Source organism: Anomaloglossus baeobatrachus, chromosome 7, assembly GCF_048569485.1.
Source record: "Anomaloglossus baeobatrachus isolate aAnoBae1 chromosome 7, aAnoBae1.hap1, whole genome shotgun sequence".
NCBI classification, from domain to species: Eukaryota; Metazoa; Chordata; class Amphibia; order Anura; family Aromobatidae; genus Anomaloglossus; species Anomaloglossus baeobatrachus.
This window is the reverse complement of record NC_134359.1, coordinates 59,327,279-59,349,016: the sequence shown is the minus strand read 5'-3', so window position 1 is coordinate 59,349,016 and position 21,738 is coordinate 59,327,279. Positions and strand designations below refer to the sequence as shown.

At 50.7% G+C, this 21,738-nt stretch overlaps 1 protein-coding gene across 4 annotated transcripts in view; it reads left to right on the top strand.

Annotated features, from left to right (window-relative positions):
- The window catches only part of LOC142245060 (neurabin-1-like), a 208,833-nt gene that overhangs the window by 170,944 nt on the left and 16,151 nt on the right, over window positions 1-21,738 (top strand). For all 4 annotated transcript variants that reach the window (XM_075317337.1, XM_075317334.1, XM_075317335.1 and 1 more), the window contains one exon: window positions 3,749-3,937. In XM_075317337.1, the coding sequence (XP_075173452.1) occupies window positions 3,749-3,937 (189 nt within the window). The remainder of the gene's footprint in view (window positions 1-3,748; window positions 3,938-21,738) is intronic.

Genomic DNA, 21,738 nt, shown 5'->3' with positions numbered 1-21,738 from the left:
ACTAGTCTGCATACCTTTTCGAAGCACTACCAAGTGCATGCTCTTGCTTCGGCAGATGCGAGCTTTGGCAGACGCATCCTTCAGGCGACTGTCGCCCATTTGTGAAGTTAGGTTCCGCCTACTTCTCAGTTTTTCTGTTTATTCCCACCCATGGACTCCTTTAGAACGTCCCATGGTCTGGGTCTCCCATAAGGAACGATGAAGAAAAAGAGAATTTTGTTACTTACCGTAAATTCTTTTTCTTATAGTTCCGACATGGGAGACCCAGCACCCTCCCTGTTGCCTCTTGGCAGGTTTCTTGTTCCGCGTGTTATCACCGGCTGTTGTTGTAGACAGAGGTTCCGGTTGTTCCGGGTTTTGCTCTGTCTCTACTTGTGGGTGGATGTCCTCCTTCAGCTTTTGCACTAAACTGGCTAGGACTGGCTACCAGGGGGTGTATATGCTAGGAGGGAGGAGCTACACGTTTGAGTGTAGTACTTTGTGTGTCCTCCGGAGGCAGAAGCTATACACCCATGGTCTGGGTCTCCCATGTCGGAACTATAAGAAAAAGAATTTACGGTAAGTAACAAAATTCTCTTTATTTCAATAGAAATCCATATGCTAGGCTTACTTGCAAAAAGTCATTATCACCAACAAATGAAATCCAGTTGATTGCCTTGGTCCCACTATCAATATACCTGGAAAACCTTAAAGTAGTCAATGTTGCCAGGGAAAGTTGCCCGACTGCCACCAGGATTCTTTCTCACGCGCGCTCTTTTTCTTTTCTTCCTTATATTTTCTTTTTTTTTTGTCCTTTTCTTTTTCTTTCTCGGAGTCTTTCTTTTTTCTTTCTCTGTGTTTTGTATACAGTTGAAACCAGAAGTTTACATACACTATTCAACACATCTGCATGTTTTTCTCACTACAAAAGAGAAAAACGAGTATATGTGCAATTATAAGACTTTTATTGATGAAGATCACACACAAACAAAACAGCACAAAATCACACATTAAAATACTACCAAAAAATCAAGAGGGGGTACAAGGTGTGAGATCAATTGGACAGTGTTTATAGTGAGGTTTCCTGCCAGTCTCTAATAGCCGTGAGAGAGGTACGGTAAATAAACCCCAATTTCAAGGGGAATAAAAAATGAGTAAAGAGAGAGGCAGGAAACCAGAAGAAGTTGATTAAACTCCATCACATGGTTCAATAAGATGCCAACACACACGACTGGGCGGGAACCCAAGGTATAAAGAATGTAAATGCTGTATTACCTAAAATTTCCTGTAATAGGGTAACAATAACGGGAAACCAAAGCACAGTCAAGTGTGTATGGACTGGAAGAGTTTACATATTCACCCAATAAATAGTAATAATTTTAGACCTCAAATTTGAGGGCTCAGTTAGAGAGTAGGGGGAAAAGGAGAACAATGGGAGTTCAATGACAATCATAAACATAATCCAATTGCATAGAAAGGTACATGACTGGTCGGGGGCCCTGGTGCATTCATGCAGGTAATTATGTTAACCTAAGAAAGCCTAAAGTGCAAGATGTAATCACAGGGGAAACCAAGGTACAGTCACCACATCAATACAGATAATAAATTGCAAGTGCACATGACTGGTCAAGAGACCTAGTGTAAATATTCATAGATAAAAGGTTAAAGTCATTACCTAAAAACACCTGAAAGACAGGTGAAAAAAACAGGGAAACCCGAGGCATAATAACACCATATGTATACATACCCAAAAAGGCTAGAATCACCACCAACGCACGTTTCGCGGAGGTACTGTTGCTTTCTCAAGGAGAAATCAGAATAAACCTTTCCCATTTTAGGCCAATTGGGAACCAAAATTATTTACATTTGCTAAAGGCCAGAATAATGAGAGAGAGAGAGAGAGAGAATGTTTTAAGGCATTTTTCTTACTTTCTGCAAAGTCAAAAGTTTGCATACATTTCATTAGTATTTGGTGCCATCGCCCTTACATTGTATGACTTGGGTCAAATGTTTTGGATCTCCTTCCACAAGCTTCACAAGAATTTCTCTTGAGAGAACTGTTGTAACTGAGCCATGTTTGTAGCTCTCCTTGCTCGCACCTGCCTTTTTAGCTTTGCCCACATATTTTCAATAGGATTGAGATCATGGCTTTATGATGGCCGCTCCAAAACATTGACTATGTTATCCTTAAGCCACTTTGTAATCAGTTTGGCAGTATGGTTCGGGTCTTGGTTCATGTGGATGACCCATTTCTGCCCAAGCTTTAAGTTCCTAGCCGATGTCTTGAATGTTGCTTCAGTATTGCTACATAATCTTCTTTCCTCATGATGCCATCTATTTTGTGAAGTGCACCAGTCCCTCCTGCAGCAAAACAACCCCACAACATGATGCTGTCGCCCCCGTTTTTCACAGTTAGGATGGTGTTCTTAGGCTTCAAAGCTTCTCCCTTTTTCCTCCAATTGTAACGATGGGCATTATGGCCAAACAGTTCAATTTAGTTTTGCCAGACCACGGGACATGCCTCCAAAAATGAAGACCTTTGCTCCTGTGTGCATGTGCAAACATTTATCTGTTTGAGGTTTTTTTTATGTTTCTTTTGGAGTAATGGCTTCCTCCTGGCAGAGTGACCTTTCTGCCCATGTTGATACAGTATCCATTTCACTGTGGATAATGACACAATCTTACAAGCTTCCGCCAGCATCTTCACAATGTCTTTTGCGTTTCTTCTTTGGTTGATATGCATATGTCTGACCAAAGCAGGTTCATCTCTGGTACACAGAACCCATCTCCTTTCTGAGCATTTTGATGACTGGACATTCCTATCATATTTGTACTTGCGTATAATTGTTTGTAAAGATGAACGAGGCACTTTCAGTTATCGTTCATCTTTACAAACAATTATACGCAAGTACAAATATGATAGGAATGTCAGTCATCAAAATGCTCAGAGAAGGAGATGGGTTCTGTTACCATGAGATGAACCTGGCTGTGGTCAGACATATGCATATGCAACCAAAGAGTGAAACGCAAAAGACAGTGTGTAAGATGCTGGCGGAAGCTTGTAAGATTGTGTCATTAACCACATCATATGGGCTGTCCCATTTTGTTTAAAGGCATAGTACTTAGTGCATGTAAAATTTTGACTTTGCAGAAAGTAATAAAAATGCCGTAAAACATTCTCTCTCTCATTATTATGCAATTTGGCAAATAGAAATAATTTTGGTCCCTAATTGACCTAAAACGGGAAAGGTTTATACTGATTTCATGTCAGATAGTGATAATCTAAATGTATTGACAATACATTTAGATTGTAGACAGAAATACAAGACAATTTTGATACATTTTAATTTTATTTTTTAGATTTTTAATTTGACCGGAATTACGGTACCCTCCCTTTAATAACTGTATATAGAGCTGTGTGATCATGGTGGTCGCATAGGACTGAGCGGTAAATAAGAAAACGGTCAGTGACCGACATGATCTCCAAGGAATATGAAATACAAGAGATGATAATTCTGCAGGAATATCTGGAATCTGCTATGAAGACGAGCGGCAGAATGACCAAATAAGCTGAAGCAGATAAAGCCCCAGGACCCGCGCCAGCACTGACTGCATCGTATAGAAATGAGACGTTGTGCCAAAATATTGAGGCTTTTATGTTTTGTTTTTTGTTTGTTTTTCCATAGTTTTTTTTTTTTAAGATTTTTGCCCTGTAGTCCCTCTAGATATTTATCACCAGCAGCGTCACCGAATGTTTGTCTTGTTGCAGGCTCTAGATGATGATGTTACCCCAACCGGGAAACAAAACCAGTGGCATAGCCGGCCGGTGTCAGACTGGAGCTCCCAGCAAGTGTGCCACTGGTTAATGGGAATGAACATGGAGCAATACATCGAGGAGTTCACGGCCAAGAATGTGGACGGTCAGCAGTTAATGCTACTGGACAGCGACCGATTGAAGGTAAGGGTGCCTGTGTCTTCCGGCAGACAGAGTAATGGATTGCAGGCAGACAATATTACGTGATTGCAGGTTTCTTAGCAATGAAAATAAATAGCAACAAAATATTAGTGATTGCCAATATCTAGCATGTCTCCATTTATGAGTCTTCCAGTATTGGTCATTTAGACTTGGGGAAAGGGCGCCATCTGCTGGTGAAATATAAATTAGCACTGTTAAAATAAGGGAATTGTGTAAATGTCAACATAGTAAGGCTGCTTTCACACATCTGGCTTGAGCTGTGCGGCTAAATCTGGCTGTGCAAGCTATGCAAGGGATGCAGTGAAAACACCGCATCCTTTGCATAAGTTTTTTACATGCGGCCCGTCCGGTTTTTGCCGCTTGCGGCATGCTACTGAGCATGCGCAGTGGCAAAAAACGCATGCGGCGGCCGGATGCGGGTTTTGCCGCATAGCACCGCATCCGGCCGCCATAGGCATGCATTGAAAAATGCGCCGCATCGACTGAATGCGGCGCAATGCGTTTTTGTTTTTTTCTTTATCGTTCCTTATGGGAGACCCAAACCATGGGTGTATGCTACTGCCCCCGGAGGACACACAAAGTTACTACACTCAAAAACGTGTAGCTCCTCCCTCCTAGCATATACACCCCCTGCTAGCCAGATCTAGCCAGTTTCTTGCTTTGTGTCAGGAGGATCACACACACACATGCATTCTCTTTTGATTTTTCATTTTTTCTAAAGATTTGAAAGAAAAGCGGGTCCTCTGGACTCCCGGCATGTCCCTTCTCACCCCCCTGGCGGCGGTGCTGTTAAGGTTGACTTCAGGGCAGGAGCCCTTCATGCCGCGCTCCTTCACCATCCCTTAGTGGCTCTGGCTTGAAGTTGGAGCCAACACGGTTCTCACTGCCTTGCAGGAGACCGGCCTCCATCCGCAGCCCTTGTGCAGGACCCTGCTGGAAGGAGCACTGGACCCCCACCCCACCAGGGACTGGGCCCTGCGTCTCAAAGCTAAGTATAGAGACGTTATTCAGAGGGTCCTTCTGCAATGTGGGGCACTTTTTATTGTGGGGGACAGTGATGCTTGATAATGCTGCTTTTACTGTGTTTCCGGCCGGTTCCACGGTTTTTTACTGGGAACCGCGCCGATGATGCCTGATTCTCGGCCGCATGTATAACTCTAGGCCCCGGCTTCAGCCGCGGCCTAGTTTCGTTTTCGTTCCCCTGCATGTCAGCCATGCAGGGGGACACTGCAGAGCCGCCCGCCGGCCGCTCTGCACAGGGGAGGACGCTCCTTTTTGAGGAGATGATTCCCTCCCCTGTACATCTCCTTCGCCCTCCAATTCCCGCTCCTGGGTTAACCCCCACCCCCCCCCCCCTCACTCTGGCGCCATTTTCTCAGCGTGTCAGTACTCTGGTCGGCGCTGGCTGCTCTGCAGTGCAGAGGGAGTGAATATCTGGCTGGGGTCCAGGCCTGGAATCCGGAGGGCACTCATATAGTGGCCTGATAAGTCACAACCTCTGGTTGTGCACTTTTTTTCACTCTCAGGGCATTCTGAAGGAGTTAATTCTTTATCGTAGAATCTCCTCCTCAGCAGCATGTCTCACACTAGGAGCAAAGCTCCACTGTACACTACATGTTCTGCATGTAACCTCATATTGCCTGAACCGACACACTGTAACGGTTCTTATGTGGTGGATAGTGGCAAGATGCCTCAGCCGGGATTCTCCCCAGGCTGAACCTCTGTCTTGGGTATTCTAGCCATTCTAGACAGAGCCCCCCACCTCTGCAGCATGTCACAGAGCGAGACTGCAGGCTGTTTTTTATTATCCACTGCAGGTAGTCTCGTACGGCCTTACCGAGCTCATAACATGGGAGCTCATTCATGGTCCCTCCAGCTGCTCCGGTTTCGGTGGCTGACCCCCGTAGGAATCCTATTCCAGGGGTCGGCTGTCCTGGCATCTGCTGAGCATGCAGCCCCCTTTTCAGGGCGTTTTTCTGCTTCGCTCAGCAAAGCTCACAAGGGACTCTCCTTCTGGGACAGGGACTCCTTCTCCTGACAGGGAGACGCAGGGTCCCCTGTCCTCCCCGTCCCGCAGCTCCGATTACGAGCTGACTCGCTGGACGAGGAGGATGTCTCTACCGCGGGCTCGGACGTCCGTCTGTAGGTGACGCAGATGCGAATGATTGGATTTCGTCCATTATCTTGTACTGGACCTCCATCCGCCTGATCAGGGAAGTGTTCCCCGCTGGCAGAAATGCATCAGTATGCCTTTAACATGACGAGGAGTGTGTTCTTTAACCACTCCAGTTTTCAGCCCGCCGCGTCCAAGCCCACAGCCTATACTGCAGACCCCTCAGCGGAGTCTGCTGCCTGTCTCCCCCTCCCATCTGAGGTGGTCTAGGAGTGTACTCATTCGCCAAGGGTAGCCACTCCGGTGTCTGGACTTCAGCCCGGATAGTTGTATCAGTGGCTGACGGCACCTCTATATGGATCCTACGGTACATTAATTTTGTACTGGACCTCAACCCGCCGGTGTTACCTTATCTAGGTGAACACAACGTGTGTTCCTTAACCTCTCCAGTTTTCAGGCCCCTGTGACCAAGCCCAGGGTCCGCTCTGACAGTCGCTTCCCATGAAGCGTGATTCTGAGGACTGGATTTCCCCTGTCCACCAATGGTGGTCAAGTAGTGGGCTCATTCACCTTAGGTGGCTCAGCCCGGGCCGTTATGTCAGTGGCTGATGGCTCCTCACTTACGGTTCTGCGGTCCGCCCGGTTGTCCTTTGGGCCAAGTTCGGTATGGGGACGGCAGGAGCTTCGTTCTCCTCAGCTTACAGCAGTGCGGTTTTTTTGTACCTTCTCTGCTTCTCTGGAGGAGATGCATTCTCTCACAGGGACTCTATGCCACAACGGTTGCTGAACTTCCAGACTCAGTTCTTTCATCCTATACCAGATCTGCCATGCTGGACGCCGCACGGCGGTGATCTGGGCTACCTTCCTCGCTATCCGCAAGCTCCTGTGGCTTCGGATTTGGAAGGCAGATGCCTCTATGGAGGTTCCCTGCTGGGCTCCCCCTTGGTGGGACCAGTTTCCTCGGAACCAACTGAGTGAAATTAAGGAAGCTCTTGGCGGGGAGTATTCTTCCTTGCCACAAACCTAAATCAGGGAACCTGTCCAGGACAGGAATCAGTTGAGGTTTCGGTGGTTTCCGTTCCTCCATCTGGTCGTCCTCTAGCTCAGCCTAGGTTCATAGAACCAAATGGCTCGAAGCTGCGTCTTCAGAAGGCCGCAGGAGATGCTGTCACTGAGTCGGCTTCCTCCGAGCTATTTAGCCACGCCAACAACCTCCTTGGTCGGTGGCAGGCTCTCTCCACGTGGCGACGTAGGGTTCTAACACGTCTCCGTTCAGTGGGGGCGAGATTATATCTCCCTTGGCTACAGGATGGACTTCGGTCCACCCGCCAAACAGATTTTCTCTGTCATCTCCTCCCTGCTCCAAGGCCGCCGCCTTCTCACAGGCCGTGGCATTTCTGGCAGGCCAATGGAGTAATTGTACCGGTTCCCGTCTGGGAACGGTTCTGAGATTTTTGCTTAAATCTATTCCTAGTCCCCGAAGAGGGCGGTGCCTTCCGACCTGGATCTTTAGCTTTTCAAGCATAGCCAGGTGTGGCGTTTTCACATTGAGTCTTGGTTTTGTTCCGTGTGTTTTTTTTCACCGGATCAATCAAGACCCCAAGGAGATTCCCTAGCAACCATCGGCATCACAGATGCCTATCGGCAGGAGTCAATCGCAGTTTCACACCAGCGTTGACTACGTTTTGACAATCGGAGTGGTCCAATCGTGGCTCTTCCCTTGGGGTTAGCCAAGGCCCCTCGAGTATTCTCATTGGGGCAGCTGTGATCAGGGTCCTGCCCCCCTAGGGGTTGGCAGTGATTTTTAGCCCTGGACGGCCTTCTTGTCGGGGTTTCATCCAGTGCTGACTCTTAGCAGAGTGCTTCGCTCACTCTCGCCACTCTGACCTATCGGGTGGCTTGTCTTCTGTCCAAGTCCACTCTGACTTCGAACCAGAGGTTCTCAGGGCGTCAATGGAAGCGGTTCCTTGCCCAGTTTTTCCTGCGTCCTCTGAGACTGGATGTTTTCCGCTGTACAAGCGAACTCACTCCTCCCACGGGGTGGTGGCTTCGCCACTGACCAGGGGCTCGTTTCAGTGGTGGCTTCGGCCACTCTGTCTCAGGGGCGCTCCTTTTCTGGGTTCCGGGTGATCCTCACCAGGATAGCCTATCCGCCTTGGGAGCGGTATATCTCCACCGTGGAGCGCAGGGCGCTTGGACTCTGTCCGAATCAGCCCTCTGGATCAATGTGCTGGAATTCAGGGCTGTATTTCTTGCTCTCTAAGCCTTCACCATCTGTGGGCGGCTAGGCACATTCGAGTCCAGTCGGACAACGTGACAGCGTTTTCCTACACCAGCTTCCAGGGCGGGACACTCAGCCGCCTGGCAATCATGGCGGCTCAACATCCTTCAGTGGACAAGGGACTCCTAGTCCACCGTATCCGCAGTCCACATCCTAGATGTGAAAACTACGGGGCAGGCTATTTCAGCTGTCCTACCGTGGTCCACAATCCTCAGGTTTTGCGGTAGACACACTGGTTCATGTTTGATCCCAGCTTTGTCTCTTTACGAATTTCACCCTCTACCTCTTGTCCAGAGTCCTGCGCAAGATCGGTAAAGGGGGCCGTCGGGTCATTCTTCCAGACTGACCTAAGCAGGCTTCGTACTCTGACCTGCTCCTTCTGTCCGTTGGGTTGCCTTCGCATCTTCCGGACCGTTCAGACCTTTTCTCAAGAGGTCCGTTTTTTCCCCGTCAGAATTCTGGATTCTCAGATTGACGGCGTAGCTCTTGAGTCCTGGATCTTAGCGACTTCTGATATCCTTCCTGAAGTCATCTCCACTTTGACTCGAGCTCCAAAGTGTCCTTTGACCTTTTTCTTCAGCGCTCTATTGGGAGACCCAGACGATTGGGGTATAGCTACTGCCCTCCGGAGGCCACACAAAGCACTACACTAAAAAGTGCAAGGCCCCTCCCCTTCTGGCTATACCCCCCCGTGGTGTCACGGGTTCTCCAGTTTTCAAGCTTTGTGCGAAGGAGGTCAGACATCCACGCATAGCTCCACAGATTTTAGTCAGCAGTAGCTGCTGACTATTTCGGATGGAAGAAAAGAGGGCCCATATAGGGCCCCCAGCATGCTCCCTTCTCACCCGTTGATGGTGTTGTAAGGTTGAGGTACCTATTGCTGGTACGGCGGCTGGAGCCCACATGCTGTTTTCCTTCCCCATCCCCCTGATAGGGCTCTGGGTGAAGTGGGATCCTGCCGGCCTCAAACCTCTGACGCCGGGCTCCATCCACAGACCCATTTGAACCTGCTGGATACGGAGCTGGAGTACCGTTCAGGGACATGGCCCTGCACCATTAACAGGTACTCTGTGTCCCCGTACACACAGGCACAGCACACTCCAGACTTGCTGGGTGTGCTAGTGCGCCGGGGACAGTAATGGGTTACAGTCACTGCAGCCTTGCTGAGTGACTTTGTGTTTTGGGAACTACCGCGCCGGACGCTCCGGGAGCGGCGGCGCGGCTGGGACTTGTAGTTCGCCGGGGACTGGGCGCCGACCGCGCTTTTACGGCGGCGGCGCTTATAAATCCAGTCCCCGGCTTCTGCGGCCTAGTGCCGCTTCGTTCCCGCCCCCTCCCTGTCACTCAGGGAAGGGGACAGGCGCTGAGCAATCAGCAGCGCCGAGGGCTGGAGCCTTATTTACATGCTCCAGCCCTCTCACTGCACACTGTCGGACGCCGGATTCCCGCTCTGCCTTGGGGGCACGCCCACGGCCCGCCCCTCCTCACATGAGCTGGGGAAGAAGCCGGCAGCCATTACTGCAGTCCGAGCTCGGACTTTCAGCAACCAGGCAGGACGGTGGCGATCATACACCCGCTTATAGGCGGGCGGTAAGCGGCACACATAGTGCTGACCACATATAACTGCAGTGTGTACATGTGTTGTTTTTAACTGCATAGGTCGCTATATGCCCGCTTGGGGAGCGACACATCAGCAGCAGGAAAGCAGGTGTGCTAAGGCACAGGCTTTCTAGGCTGCTTGTATTGCACGACTGAGGTGTTCATTTGTGTTTATGCTTATGTGCTATACATTGCACTGTACAGTCGCTAGTCTTAGCTATATTCTCCTGGAATGGCTAGACTACAGCAGCAGAAAACCAAGGGTGCTGGGGCACAGGTTTTTTTCTATGCTGCTTGTATTGCATGGGCTGCAGTGTGCATTTGTACTTGTGCTTGTATGCTATACATTGCACTGTATGGTCACTCTTCTGGGCCATATTCCCCTAGAGGACTAGTCTACAGCAGCAGAAGAGCTGGGGTGCCAGGGCACAGGCTTCTATGCTGCTTGTATTGCATGTGCGGCAGTGTTCATTTGTACTTGTGCTTGTATGCTATACATTGCACTGTAGGGTCACTCTTGGCTATATTCCCCTAGATGACTAGTATACAGCAGCAGAAGAGCAGGGGTGCCAGGGCACAGGCTTCTATGCTGCTTGTATTGCTTGTGCTGCAGTGGTCATTTGTACTTTATGCCTGTATGCTATACATTGCACTGTACGGTCACCAATCTTGGCTATATACTTCTAGATAGCTAGTCGGCAGCGGCAAAAAAGCAACACAGATTTTCAGTGTTGTTTTTACTACATGGGATGCTGTTCATGACACCGTCCCATTGTGTGCATGCTCCCCTGTAGCACGTCGTCTGCGGGGGTCTCTAGCACTTCGTCTGCCGGGGTCTCTACTAGTTGTGGCCAAAGAAACCTCCTGTCAACCCTGTCCATGGACAGGGACGGAGTAGTCATAATATAGAGACTTGCAGTCCAGACAGGCCATGGGCAATCTACTTGACCAAAAGGCAGCTCTTCAGGGCTTTGATACTGACATCGCTATCGATCCGGATACACAGGGTGGTAACGCCATACGGAATGTCCTATACCGTCCATCAATGGAAGGTTGGATCTTTCTCCCTCAGCTCCCCCAGTGGAGATAGGAGACGAACAGGAGAAGTCCCTTTTCAGTATCTCACACAGATATTGAGTATTTTTCTGGCCACGCTGACTTCAGAGAAGCAGTCCAGGAACACCACGCTTACCAGATAAGCGTCTTCTCCAAACGTTTTTAGGATACACGTTATCCCTTTTCCCCTGACGTGGTCAGCGCTGGACCCAGGGTCCAAAGGTGGATTCTCCAATCTCCAGGCTTGCATCTAGAGCCATAGTTGCACTGGAGATGGGGCTTCACTTAAAGATGCCAGTCACAGACAGATGGACTCTGGTTGAAATCTGTCTAGGAAGCTATCGGCGTGTCGGTTGCTCCGGCATCCACAGCCGTATAGGCAACCTAACCTTTTCAGCTGTTCTTGCGCAGCTGGCCTTGAGCACAGGGACATCTGTACCGCAGAGGCGTCCGTAACCCCGCAATGTCTGCACTGCGACTTACCCTGTTAATACTGTCCTAAAAGTACAGTCGAGGTTTCGGTCCTTCCCAAGCTCCGGCAGGTCCCAATTGTCCTCGTGCAAAAGGGCTACAAAACCTCAGACGGGCTCAGATTCCGGCCGGGCTCAATCACGCCCAAGGAAGGCAGTCGGAGGAACCGCTACCAAGGCGGTCTCCTCAGGACTCTCAGCTCTCTCTCTCTCTCTCCGCATCCGCGGTTGATGGCAGACTCCCCCGCCTTTGGCGACATTTAGCTGCCACAGGTCACAGACCGGTGGGTGACGGACATTGTGCTCACGTGCACAGGACAGTGTTCTGTTCTCGTCCTCCGACTCCATTTCCCTGCTGCAGGCGGTGGATGCTCTAAGAGCAGAAGGAGTGGTGATCCCTGTCTCCCCTCAGGAACGAGGGCGAGGGTTTGTACTCCAATCTCTTTGTGGCTCCAAAAAAGGACGGTTCCTTCCGTCCCGTTCTGGTCCTGACACTGCTCAACGAGCATGCGAACGCCAGGCGGTTCCGGATGGGATCCCTCCGATCCGTCATTACCTCAATGTCTCGAGGAGACTTCCTTGCCTCAACAGACATCAAAGATGCCTATCTCCACGTGCCAATTGCTACGGAGCACCAACGTTTTCTACGTTTTGTGATAGGAGACGAACATCTTCAGTTCGTAGCTCTGCCATTCAGTCTGGCGACAGCCCCACGGGTGTTCACCAAGGTCATGGCAGCAGTGGTAGCAGTCTTGCACTTTCAGGGACACCCGGTGATCCCGTACTTGGACGATCTACTCGTCAAAGCACCCTCCCTCGAGGCATGCCAACGCAGCCTGAATGTTACGCGGGAGACTCTCCAGACTTTCGGGTGGATCATCAATTTGGCAAGGTCAAATCTGTCCCCGACTCAATCACTAACGTATCTCGGCATGGAGTTTCATACTCTATCAGCAAGAGTGAAGCTTCCGCTGAACAAGCAGCGTTCACTGCTGACAGAGGTGCAGTCTCTCCTTCAAGGCCAGTCGCACCCCTTAAGGCGCCTCATGCACTTCCTAAGGAAGATGGTGGCAGCCATCGAGGCAGTTCTCTTTGCGCAGTTTCATCTGCGCCAACGGCAATGGGACATTCTCCGCCAATGGGACGGGCAGTCAACCTCCCTGGACAGGGAAGTCTCCCTTTCCCAGACGGCCGAGGACTCTCTGCTATAGTGGCTTATTCCCACCTCATTGTCATAGCCCCCATCCTGGGCAGTGGTCACGACAGATACGAGTCTGTCAGGGTGGGGAGCAGTTTGTCTCCGCCACATGGCTCAGGGGACGTGGACTCAGCAGGAGTCCACCCCTCAGATCGATGTTCTGGAAATCGGGGCAGGGTATCTTACCCCATTAGCCTTCCAGAAGTGGCTAGAAGGAGAGCAGATCCGAATCCAGTCGGACATCTCCACAGCGGTGGCATACATCAACCACCAAGAAGGGACGCGCAGTCAGCAAGCCTTCCAGGAAGTCAGGCGAATCCTCATGTGGGTGGAGGACACAGCATCCACCATATCCGCAGTTCTCATCCCGGGCGTAGAATTCTGGGAAGCAGACTTCCTCAGTCGCCAGGGTATGGACGCGGGGGAATGGTCCCTTCACTCGGACGTGTTTCAGGAAATCTGTTGCCGCTGGGGGGTGCCGGACGTCGACCTAATGGCGTCTCGGCACACCAACAAGGTCCCGGCATTTATGGCACGATCGCGCGATCACAGAGCTCTGGCGGCAGACGCCTTAGTGCAAGATTGGTCGCAGTTCCGGCTCACATATGTGTTTCCACCTCTGGCACTCTTGCCCAGAGTACTGCGCAAAAAATCAGATCCGATTGCAGCCGCGTCATACTCGTCGCACCAGACTGGCCGAGGAGATCGTGGTACCCGGATCTGTGGCATCTCACGGTCGGCCGACCGTGGTCACTACCAGACCGACCAGACTTACTGTCCCAAGGGCCGTTTTCTCCATCGGAATTCTGCGGCCCTGAACCTGACTGGGTGGCCTTTGTGTCCTGGATCCTAGCGTCTTCAGGATTATCCCAAGGGGTCGTTGCCACCATGAGACAGGCTAGGAAGCCCACGTCTGCTAAGATCTACCACAGAACGTGGAAGATTTTCTTAATCTGGTGCTCTACTCAGGGAGTGTCTCCCTGGCCATTTGCATTGCCTACTTTTCTTTCCTTCCTACAATAGGAGTTAGAAAAGGGCTTGTCACTCGACTCCCTCAAAGGGCAAGTCTCAGCACTATCCGTGTTTTTTTCAGAAGCGTCTAGCACGTCTTTCTAAGGTGTGCACGTTCCCGCAGGGGGTTTGTCATATCGTACCCCCGTACAAGCGGCCGTTAGATCCATGGGATCTGAACAGGGTTCTAGTTGCTCTCCAGAAGCCGCCTTTCGAGCCTCTGAAGGAAGTTCCTTTTTCTCGCCTGTCACAGAAGGTGGCGTTTCTCGTTGCGTTCACATCGCTTCGGCGAGTGTCTGAGCTGGCAGCTCTGTCTTCCAAGGCTCCCTTCCTGGTGTTTCACCAGGACAAGGTAGTGCTGCGCCCCATTCCGGAGTTTCTCCCTAAGGTCGTATCCTCGTTTCATCTTAATCAGGATATCTCCTTACCGTACTTTTGCACTCATCCGGTTCACCGGTATGAGAATGATTTACGTTTGCTAGATCTGGTGAGAGCACTCAGAATCTACATTTCCCGCACGGCGCCCATACGCCGTTCCGATGCACTTTTTTTTTTTTGTCCTTGTCGCTGGTACGCGCAAGAGGTTGCAGGCTTCTAAAGCCACCCTGGCTCGATGGATCACAGAACCAATTCTGGAAGCCTACCGTTCTGCAGGGCTTCCGGTTCTTTCAGGGCTGAAAGCCCATTCAACCAGAGCCGTGGGTGCGTCCTGGGCACTACGACACCAGGCTTCGGCTCAACAGGTGTGCCAGGCAGCTACCTGGTTGAGTCTGCACATTTTTCACCAAACATTCTCAGGTGCATACCTATGCTTCGGCGGATGCCAGCTTAGGTAGAAGAGTCCTGCAGGCGGCAGTGATTTCCCCGTAGGGGAGGGCTGTCTTGCAGCTCTAACATGAGGTATTTATTTACCCACCCAGGGACAGCTTTTGGACGTCCCAATCGTCTGGGTCTCCCAATAGAGCGCTGAAGAAGAAGGGAATTTTGTTACTTACCGTAAATTCCTTTTCTTCTAGCTCTTATTGGGAGACCCAGCACCCGCCCTGTTGTCCTTCGGGATTTTTTTGTTGTTTGCGGGTACACATGTTGTTCATGTTGAACGGTTTTTCAGTTCTCCGATGTTACTCGGAGTTAATTTGTTTAAACCAGTTATTGGCTTTCCTCCTTCTTGCTTTGGCACTAAAACTGGAGAACCCGTGACACCACGGGGGGGTATAGCCAGAAGGGGAGGGGCCTTGCACTTTTTAGTGTAGTGCTTTGTGTGGCCTCCGGAGGGCAGTAGCTATACCCCAATCGTCTGGGTCTCCCAATAAGAGCTAGAAGAAAAGGAATTTACGGTAAGTAACAAAATTCCCTTCTTTGGCCTTGCCGACCCTCCTGTCCCTTCCACAGTCCGGTCTACAGCTAGGACTATCCCTCATTAAGGGACAGGTCTCGGCTCTGTCAGTATGTGCCAGCGGCGTATCGTCCGGCTGGCTCCGGTGCGCTCCTTTAAGGGCGCATCTCACATCATTCCGCCTTCCGGCGGCCTATGGAGACCTCGGACCTTAATCCGGTCCTCACAGTTCCCGGAAACCCCCCTTTGCGCCGTCTTCGGGAGGTTTCTTTGTTGTGTCTTTCACAGAAAGTAGTCTTTCTAGTGGCTATAATTTCCCGCCAGAGAGTTCTGGCTGCGCTCCCTCGGAGTCACCCCCTTTTTTGGTCTTTTGCATCAAGACAAGGTGGTCTTCATCCGACTCCGGACTTTTTCCCTAAGGCGGTTACTGCTTCCACCTTATCCGGGGCAATTTTCCTGCCTTCCTTTTGTCCGGCTCCTGTTCATCGCTTGAGGAAGCGTTGCATATCCTAGATCTGGTGCGGGCGCTCCGGATCTACGTGTCTCGCACCGCCGTTATTAGGCGGTGCACCTCTCTGGTGCTGACTGTTCGTCAGCGTAGCGGTCTCTCGGCATCTAAGCCGACCCTGATCGTTGGCTTAGGTCAGCCATTTCTGAGACTTACCAGTGTACTCAAGTGCCTTCCCCACCGGGGATCAGAGCACATTTGGTCAGACCTGTCGGCGCCTTTTTTTCTTGGGCTTCAGGCACCAGGTTACGGCTCAGTAGGTCTGTCAGTCTGCAGCTCGAATTAGTCTGCATACTTTTTCGAAGCACTACCCAAGGCATGCTCATGCTCTGGCAGACGTGGGCTCGGCAGACGCATTTTTCCAGCGTCTGTCGCCCATTTGTGAAGTTAGGTTTGCCTGCTTCTCCATTGTCTGTTTATTCCCACCCATGGACTGCTTTTGAACGTCCCATGGTTTGGGTCTCCCATAAGGAACGATAAAGAAAAAGAGAATTTTGTTTACTTACCGTAAATTCTTTTTCTTATAGTTCCGTCATGGGAGACCCAGCACCCTCCCTATTGCCTATTGGCAGGTTTCTTGTTCCGTGTGTCTTCACCGGCTGTTATTGTTGTAGACTGAGGTTCCGGTTCCTCCGGATTTTACTCTGTCTCTTCTTGTGGGTGGATGTCCTCCTTCAGCTTTTGCACTAAACTGGCTAGATCTGGCTAGCAGGGGGTGTATATGCTAGGAGGGAGGAGCTACACGTTTTTGAGTGTAGTAACTTTGTGTGTCCTCCGGGGGCAGTAGCATACACCCATGGTTTGGGTCTCCCATGACGGAACTATAAGAAAAAGAATTTACGGTAAGTAAACAAAATTCTCTTTTTTTTTTTTTGCCGCATGAAAAAACGTGCCAGTCAACGTTCCATCCGGCCGCGGCATCTGCTAAATCTGCCGCATGCGGCAAAAATCGGATGGAACGCAAGGCCATGCGGCACTAATTAAAGTCTATGCAGAAAAAACGCAACCGGCAGCAAAAAAAAAAACTGTTGCGATTTTCCTGCAAAGTGCCGGATTGTGCCGCAGAGCAAAAACCGGAGGTGTGAAAGCAGCCTTAGATTCTGGTTATCAGCTGTTGGAAACTTCTAGTTAAGTGTGATCTGTGAAAGTTCGTGTTGCTTGGGCCAAAATCAGACTTTTTGAAACAATCAACACTGAGCTGAAAGCTTAGATATGTTTAGCTTAGAAAAAAGACGTCTCAGAGGAGATCTCATTTATATGTATAAATACATGTGTGGTCAATATAAAGGACTGGCACATGACTTATTCCTTCCAAAGACAATACTAAGGACCAGGGGGCACTCACTGCGAGTGGAAGAAAAGTGATTCCGACAGCTAAATAGGAAAGGGTTCTTTACAGTTAGGGTATGTGCGCACGTTGCTTTTTACCTGCTTTTTACCTGCTTTTTTGCTGCTTTTTCTTCTGCGCTGTTTAATGCCAAAATGGATGTGTTCTTCTATTCAAGCAAAGTCTATGGGAATTTGGGTTTCTTGTTCACACTATGTTGTTCAAAATGCTGCCTTTTTGTGGCAGAACTTTGGTCAAAAACTCAGCTTTTCAAAGAAGCAACATGTCAATTGTTTTTGCCATTTGGGTTTTGCACTGCAAAGCTGAGTTTTTGACCAAAGTTCTGCCACAAAAAGGCAGCATTTTGAACAACATAGTGTGAACAAGAAACCCAAATTCCCATAGACTTTGCTTGAATAGAAGAACACATCCATTTTGGCATTAAACAGCTCAGAAGAAAAAGCAGCAAAAAAGCAGGTAAAAAGCAGGTAAAAAGCAACGTGCGCACATACCCTTAGAGCAGTCAGACTGTGGAATGCCGACCAAAAGAGGTAGTAATGGCAGATACTATAACAGCTTTTAAAAAAGGGCTGGATGATTTTCTCAGTACACACAACATTGTTGGTTATAAATGACTTAGTGGCCAAATGTATAATTGGTGGAGGAAGGGTGAACTAGATGGACCTAGGTCTTTTTTCAACCTAAGTAACTATGTAACTGTTTTGTCCAGTCCTGGTGAACAAAAGCCTTGAAAGTGAATGCCCTTCCTTGACCACCTCTTTATTTTTATCTTAAGAAATCTGTCCAACTTTCTGTTGTAGCTGGACCACTATATTTTTCAGGTACAGAGCTCTAAATTCACTTCTGGTGATAATTTGTGGATCAGTGGGGGGTCCAACCATTAAGAGCCTCGTCATTTCCAAAAAAGGGGATTCTGAAAAACCTTACTGAAAGTGGTGGCCACTAGTGATGAGCGAGCACTACCATGCTCGGGTGCTCTGTACTCGTAAGGAGCAGTCGGACGCTCAGACGGCTGCAACTCGAGCACCAGAGTATAATGCAGGTCAGTGGGGAACTTAAGCATGCTCGAGTTCCCCATTGACTCCCATTATTCTCGGTACACGACTTGAGCCCGTTCGAGTGTCCAACTGCCCCTTAAGAGTACTGAGCACCCGAGCATGGTAGTGCCCGCTCATCACTAGTTACACGTACTGAGCACCCAAGCATGGTAGTGCCCGCTCATCACTAGTTACGAGTACCGAGCATGGCAGTGCCCGCTCATCACTAGTTACGAGTCCTGAGCACCTGAGCATGGTAGTGCTCGCTCATCACTAGTTACTAGTACTGAGCACCCAAGCATGGTAGTGTTCACTCATCACTATTTACTAGTACTGAGCACCCAAGTATGAGCATGGCAGTGCCTGCTCATCACTAATGACCATATATGCGCTTCCCTTTTCTTCATCGTTCCTTATGGGAGACCCAGACCATGGGTGTATAGCTTCTGCCTCCGGAGGACACACAAAGTACTACACTAAAAAGTGTAGCTCCTCCCTCCTAGCATATACACCCCCTGGATAACCAAATCTAGCCAGTTCAATGCTTTGTGTTCAGGAGGCACACATCCACACATGCATTCTCATCTGATTTTTGGTTTTAAAGAGTTGGAAGAAAAGCGGGTCCAAGCTGGACCCCGGGCATGTCCCTTCTCACCCCACTGTGTCGGCGGTGTTGTTAAGGTTGATTTACAAGGCTGGAGCCTTACATGCCGCGCTCCTTCACCATCCCTCGGGCTCTGGCTTGAAGTGGGAGCCAGCACGGTTCTCACTGCTTTGCAGGAGACCGGTCTCCATCCGCAGCCCTTTCAGGACCCTGCCGGACGGAGCACTCATCCCTCAGGGACCTGGCCCTGCGTCTCACAAGCTAAGTATTTGAGACGTTATTGCAGGGGGTCCTTTGCATCATTATTGTTGGGGAGAGTGTGTCAGGTTACTTTGGTGACATTTCCGGCTGGTTCTCTGGTTTTCACCTGAGAACCGCGCCGAGGGTGCCTGCTCGCCGGCCGCATTGTAAAATTTAGGCTCCGGCTTCGGCTGCGGCCTACTTTCGTTTTCACTGCCCCTGCATGTCAGTCATGCAGAGGGACAGTGCGGCTCCGCCCACCGGCCGTTCAGCACAGGGGAGGACACTCCTCTCTGAGGAGATGTTTCCCTCCCCTGTATATCCCCTTGGCCCTCCGGTTCCCGCTCTTGGACTAGGCCCCGCCCCCCCTCCTCACTCCGGCGCCATTTTATCAGCGTTCTCACACTGATCGGCGCTGGCTGCTGCATCTCTGCAACCTGTCTGGGGGTCTGAGCTGTGGGATCCGGAGGGCACACAAAATGGTCTGGTAAGCCACAACCTCTGGTTGTGGACTTTATTATACACTCTCTGGGGATCATTCTGAAGGAGTGTGTTCTTTACTGCAGAGCCTCCACCTCAGCAGCATGTCTCACACTAGGAGCAAGGCTGCAAGGCTGTACTCAATATGCACTGCATGTAAGCTCGTACTGCCTGAACCGAGCACATATCCACATTGTGATGCCTGCTCTAACATGATGGTGCCTCAGCCTGGAGTCTCCCCAGTGGTCCCTCCGGCTGCTCCGGCCCCGGTGGCTGAACCCCCGGCTTGGGTAGAATCGTTTTCTAAGGCTATCTCCCAGTCCTTTGCCGACTCCATGGGACAGCTGTCCCGGACTCTGCTGAGCATGCATCAGCCCCCTTCTCAGGGCGCCTCTGCTGCTTCGGCTCGCTCTGCAGAGCTCACAGAGGATTCTTCATCTGCTCCCAGACCCCGTCCTCCTAAAAGGAGACGCAGGGTCCCCTCTCCTTCTTCGTCCCGCGGCTCCGATTCACGAGCCGACTCGCAGGACGAGGAGGATGTCTTTACTGGGGGCTCGGACGCTTCCTCCATGTGCCCCATTGATCTGACCGAGGGTGATGCGGATGTTAGTGATTTGATTGCGTCCATTAATTCCGTACTGGACCTCAATCCGCCAGTATCAGAGGAGCAACCCTCTCTGGCAGAAAAGCACCAGTTTACCTTGCCTAAGAGAACAAGGAGTGTGTTCTTTAACCACTCCAGTTTTCAGGCCACTGTGTCCAAGCCCAAAGCCTGTCCTGACAAACGCTTCCCAAAGCGTGGTTCTGATGACCGTTTTCCTTTTCCACCAGAGGTGGTCAAGGAGTGGGCTCACTCACCAAAGGTAGACCCTCCGGTGTCTAGACTCTCAGCCCGGACAGTTGTATCTGTGGCTGATGGCACCTCACTTAAGGATCCCACTGACCGCCAGGTTGACCTCCTGGCCAAGTCTGTCTATGAGGCGGCAGGGGCCTCGTTCTCCCCATCCTTTGCAGCAGTGTGGACTCTCAAAGCCATCTCTGCTTCCCTAGAGGAGATGCATTCCCTCACTAGGGACTCTATGTCTGAATTGGTTGCCTTAACTTCCCAGGCTTCAGCCTTTTCAGCCTAATTCCCTCGCTATCCTCAGGATCTTGTGGCTTCGACAGTGGAAGGCAGATGCTTCCTCAAAGAAGTACCTTGCTGGGCTCCCATTTGCTGGGTCCAGGCTGTTCGGTGAACAACTGGATGAAATAATTAAGGAGGCTACTGGCGGGAAGAGTACTTCCTTGCCACAGACTAAAACCAGGAAACCTGTCCAGGGCAGGAACCAGTCGAGGTTTCGTTCCTTTCGTTCCTCTAACTGGTTGTCCTCTAAGCCCTCGGCCTCGTCCACTAACTCAGCCAAGGACCAGAAGCCCACCTGGCGCAAGAAGCCGCGTCCACAAAGGTCCGCAGGAGCTGCTGCCACCAAGGCAGCCTCCTCTTGACTATCTGGCCGAGCCAGCAACGTCCTTGGTCGGTGGCAGGCTCTCCCACTTTGGCGACGTGTGGTTTCAACACGTCTCCGATCAGTGGGTGCGGGATATCATCTCCCACGGCTACAGGATAGAGTTCTCTTCCAGCCCGCCAAACAGATTCTTTCTGTCAACTCCCCCCTGCTCCAAGGCCGCCGCCTGGAGTCTCTGCGATCAGTCATTGCCTCAATGACCCAAGGAGATTTCCTGGCATCCATCGACATCAGAGATGCCTATCTGCATGTGCCAATTGCAGTTTCACACCAGCGTTGGCTAAGTTTTGCAATCGGAGAGGAACATTTCCAATTCGTGGCTCTCCCCTTCGGGTTAGCCACGGCCCCTCGAGTATTTACCAAGGTCATGGCAGCAGTGGTTGCGGTTCTGCACCTCCCAGGGGTTGGCAGTGATTCCTTACCTGGACGACCTTCTTGTCAAGGCTTCATCCAGTGCAGACTGTCAGCGGAGTGTCTCGCTCACTCTCGCCACGCTTGTTCAATTCGGGTGGCTTGTCAATCTGCCCAAGTCCACTCTGACCCCGACCCAAAAACTTACGTACCTAGGGATGCAATTCGAGACTCTGCCGGCACTTGTGAAGCTGCCCTTAGTCAAACAGCAGTCCCTCCATCTGGCGGTGTGCTCTCTGTTGAGGCCCCGCCGTCATTCCATCAGGTACCTCATGCAGGTGCTGGGTCAGATGGTGGCGTCAATGGAGGCTGTTCCCTTTGCCCAGTTCCATCTGCGTCCTCTGCAGCTGGACATTCTCCGCTGTTGGGACAAGCGGACTTCTTCCTTGTACAGGTTGGTGGCTCTGTCGCCACAGACCAGGAGCTCTCTTCAGTGGTGGCTTCGGCCTCTCTCTCTGTCTCAGGGACGCTCCTTCCTGATCCCGTCCTGGGTGATTCTCACCACGGATGCCAGTCTATCCGGCTGGGGAGCAGTATTTCTCCACCACCGAGCACAGGGCACTTGGACTCCGTCCGAATCAGC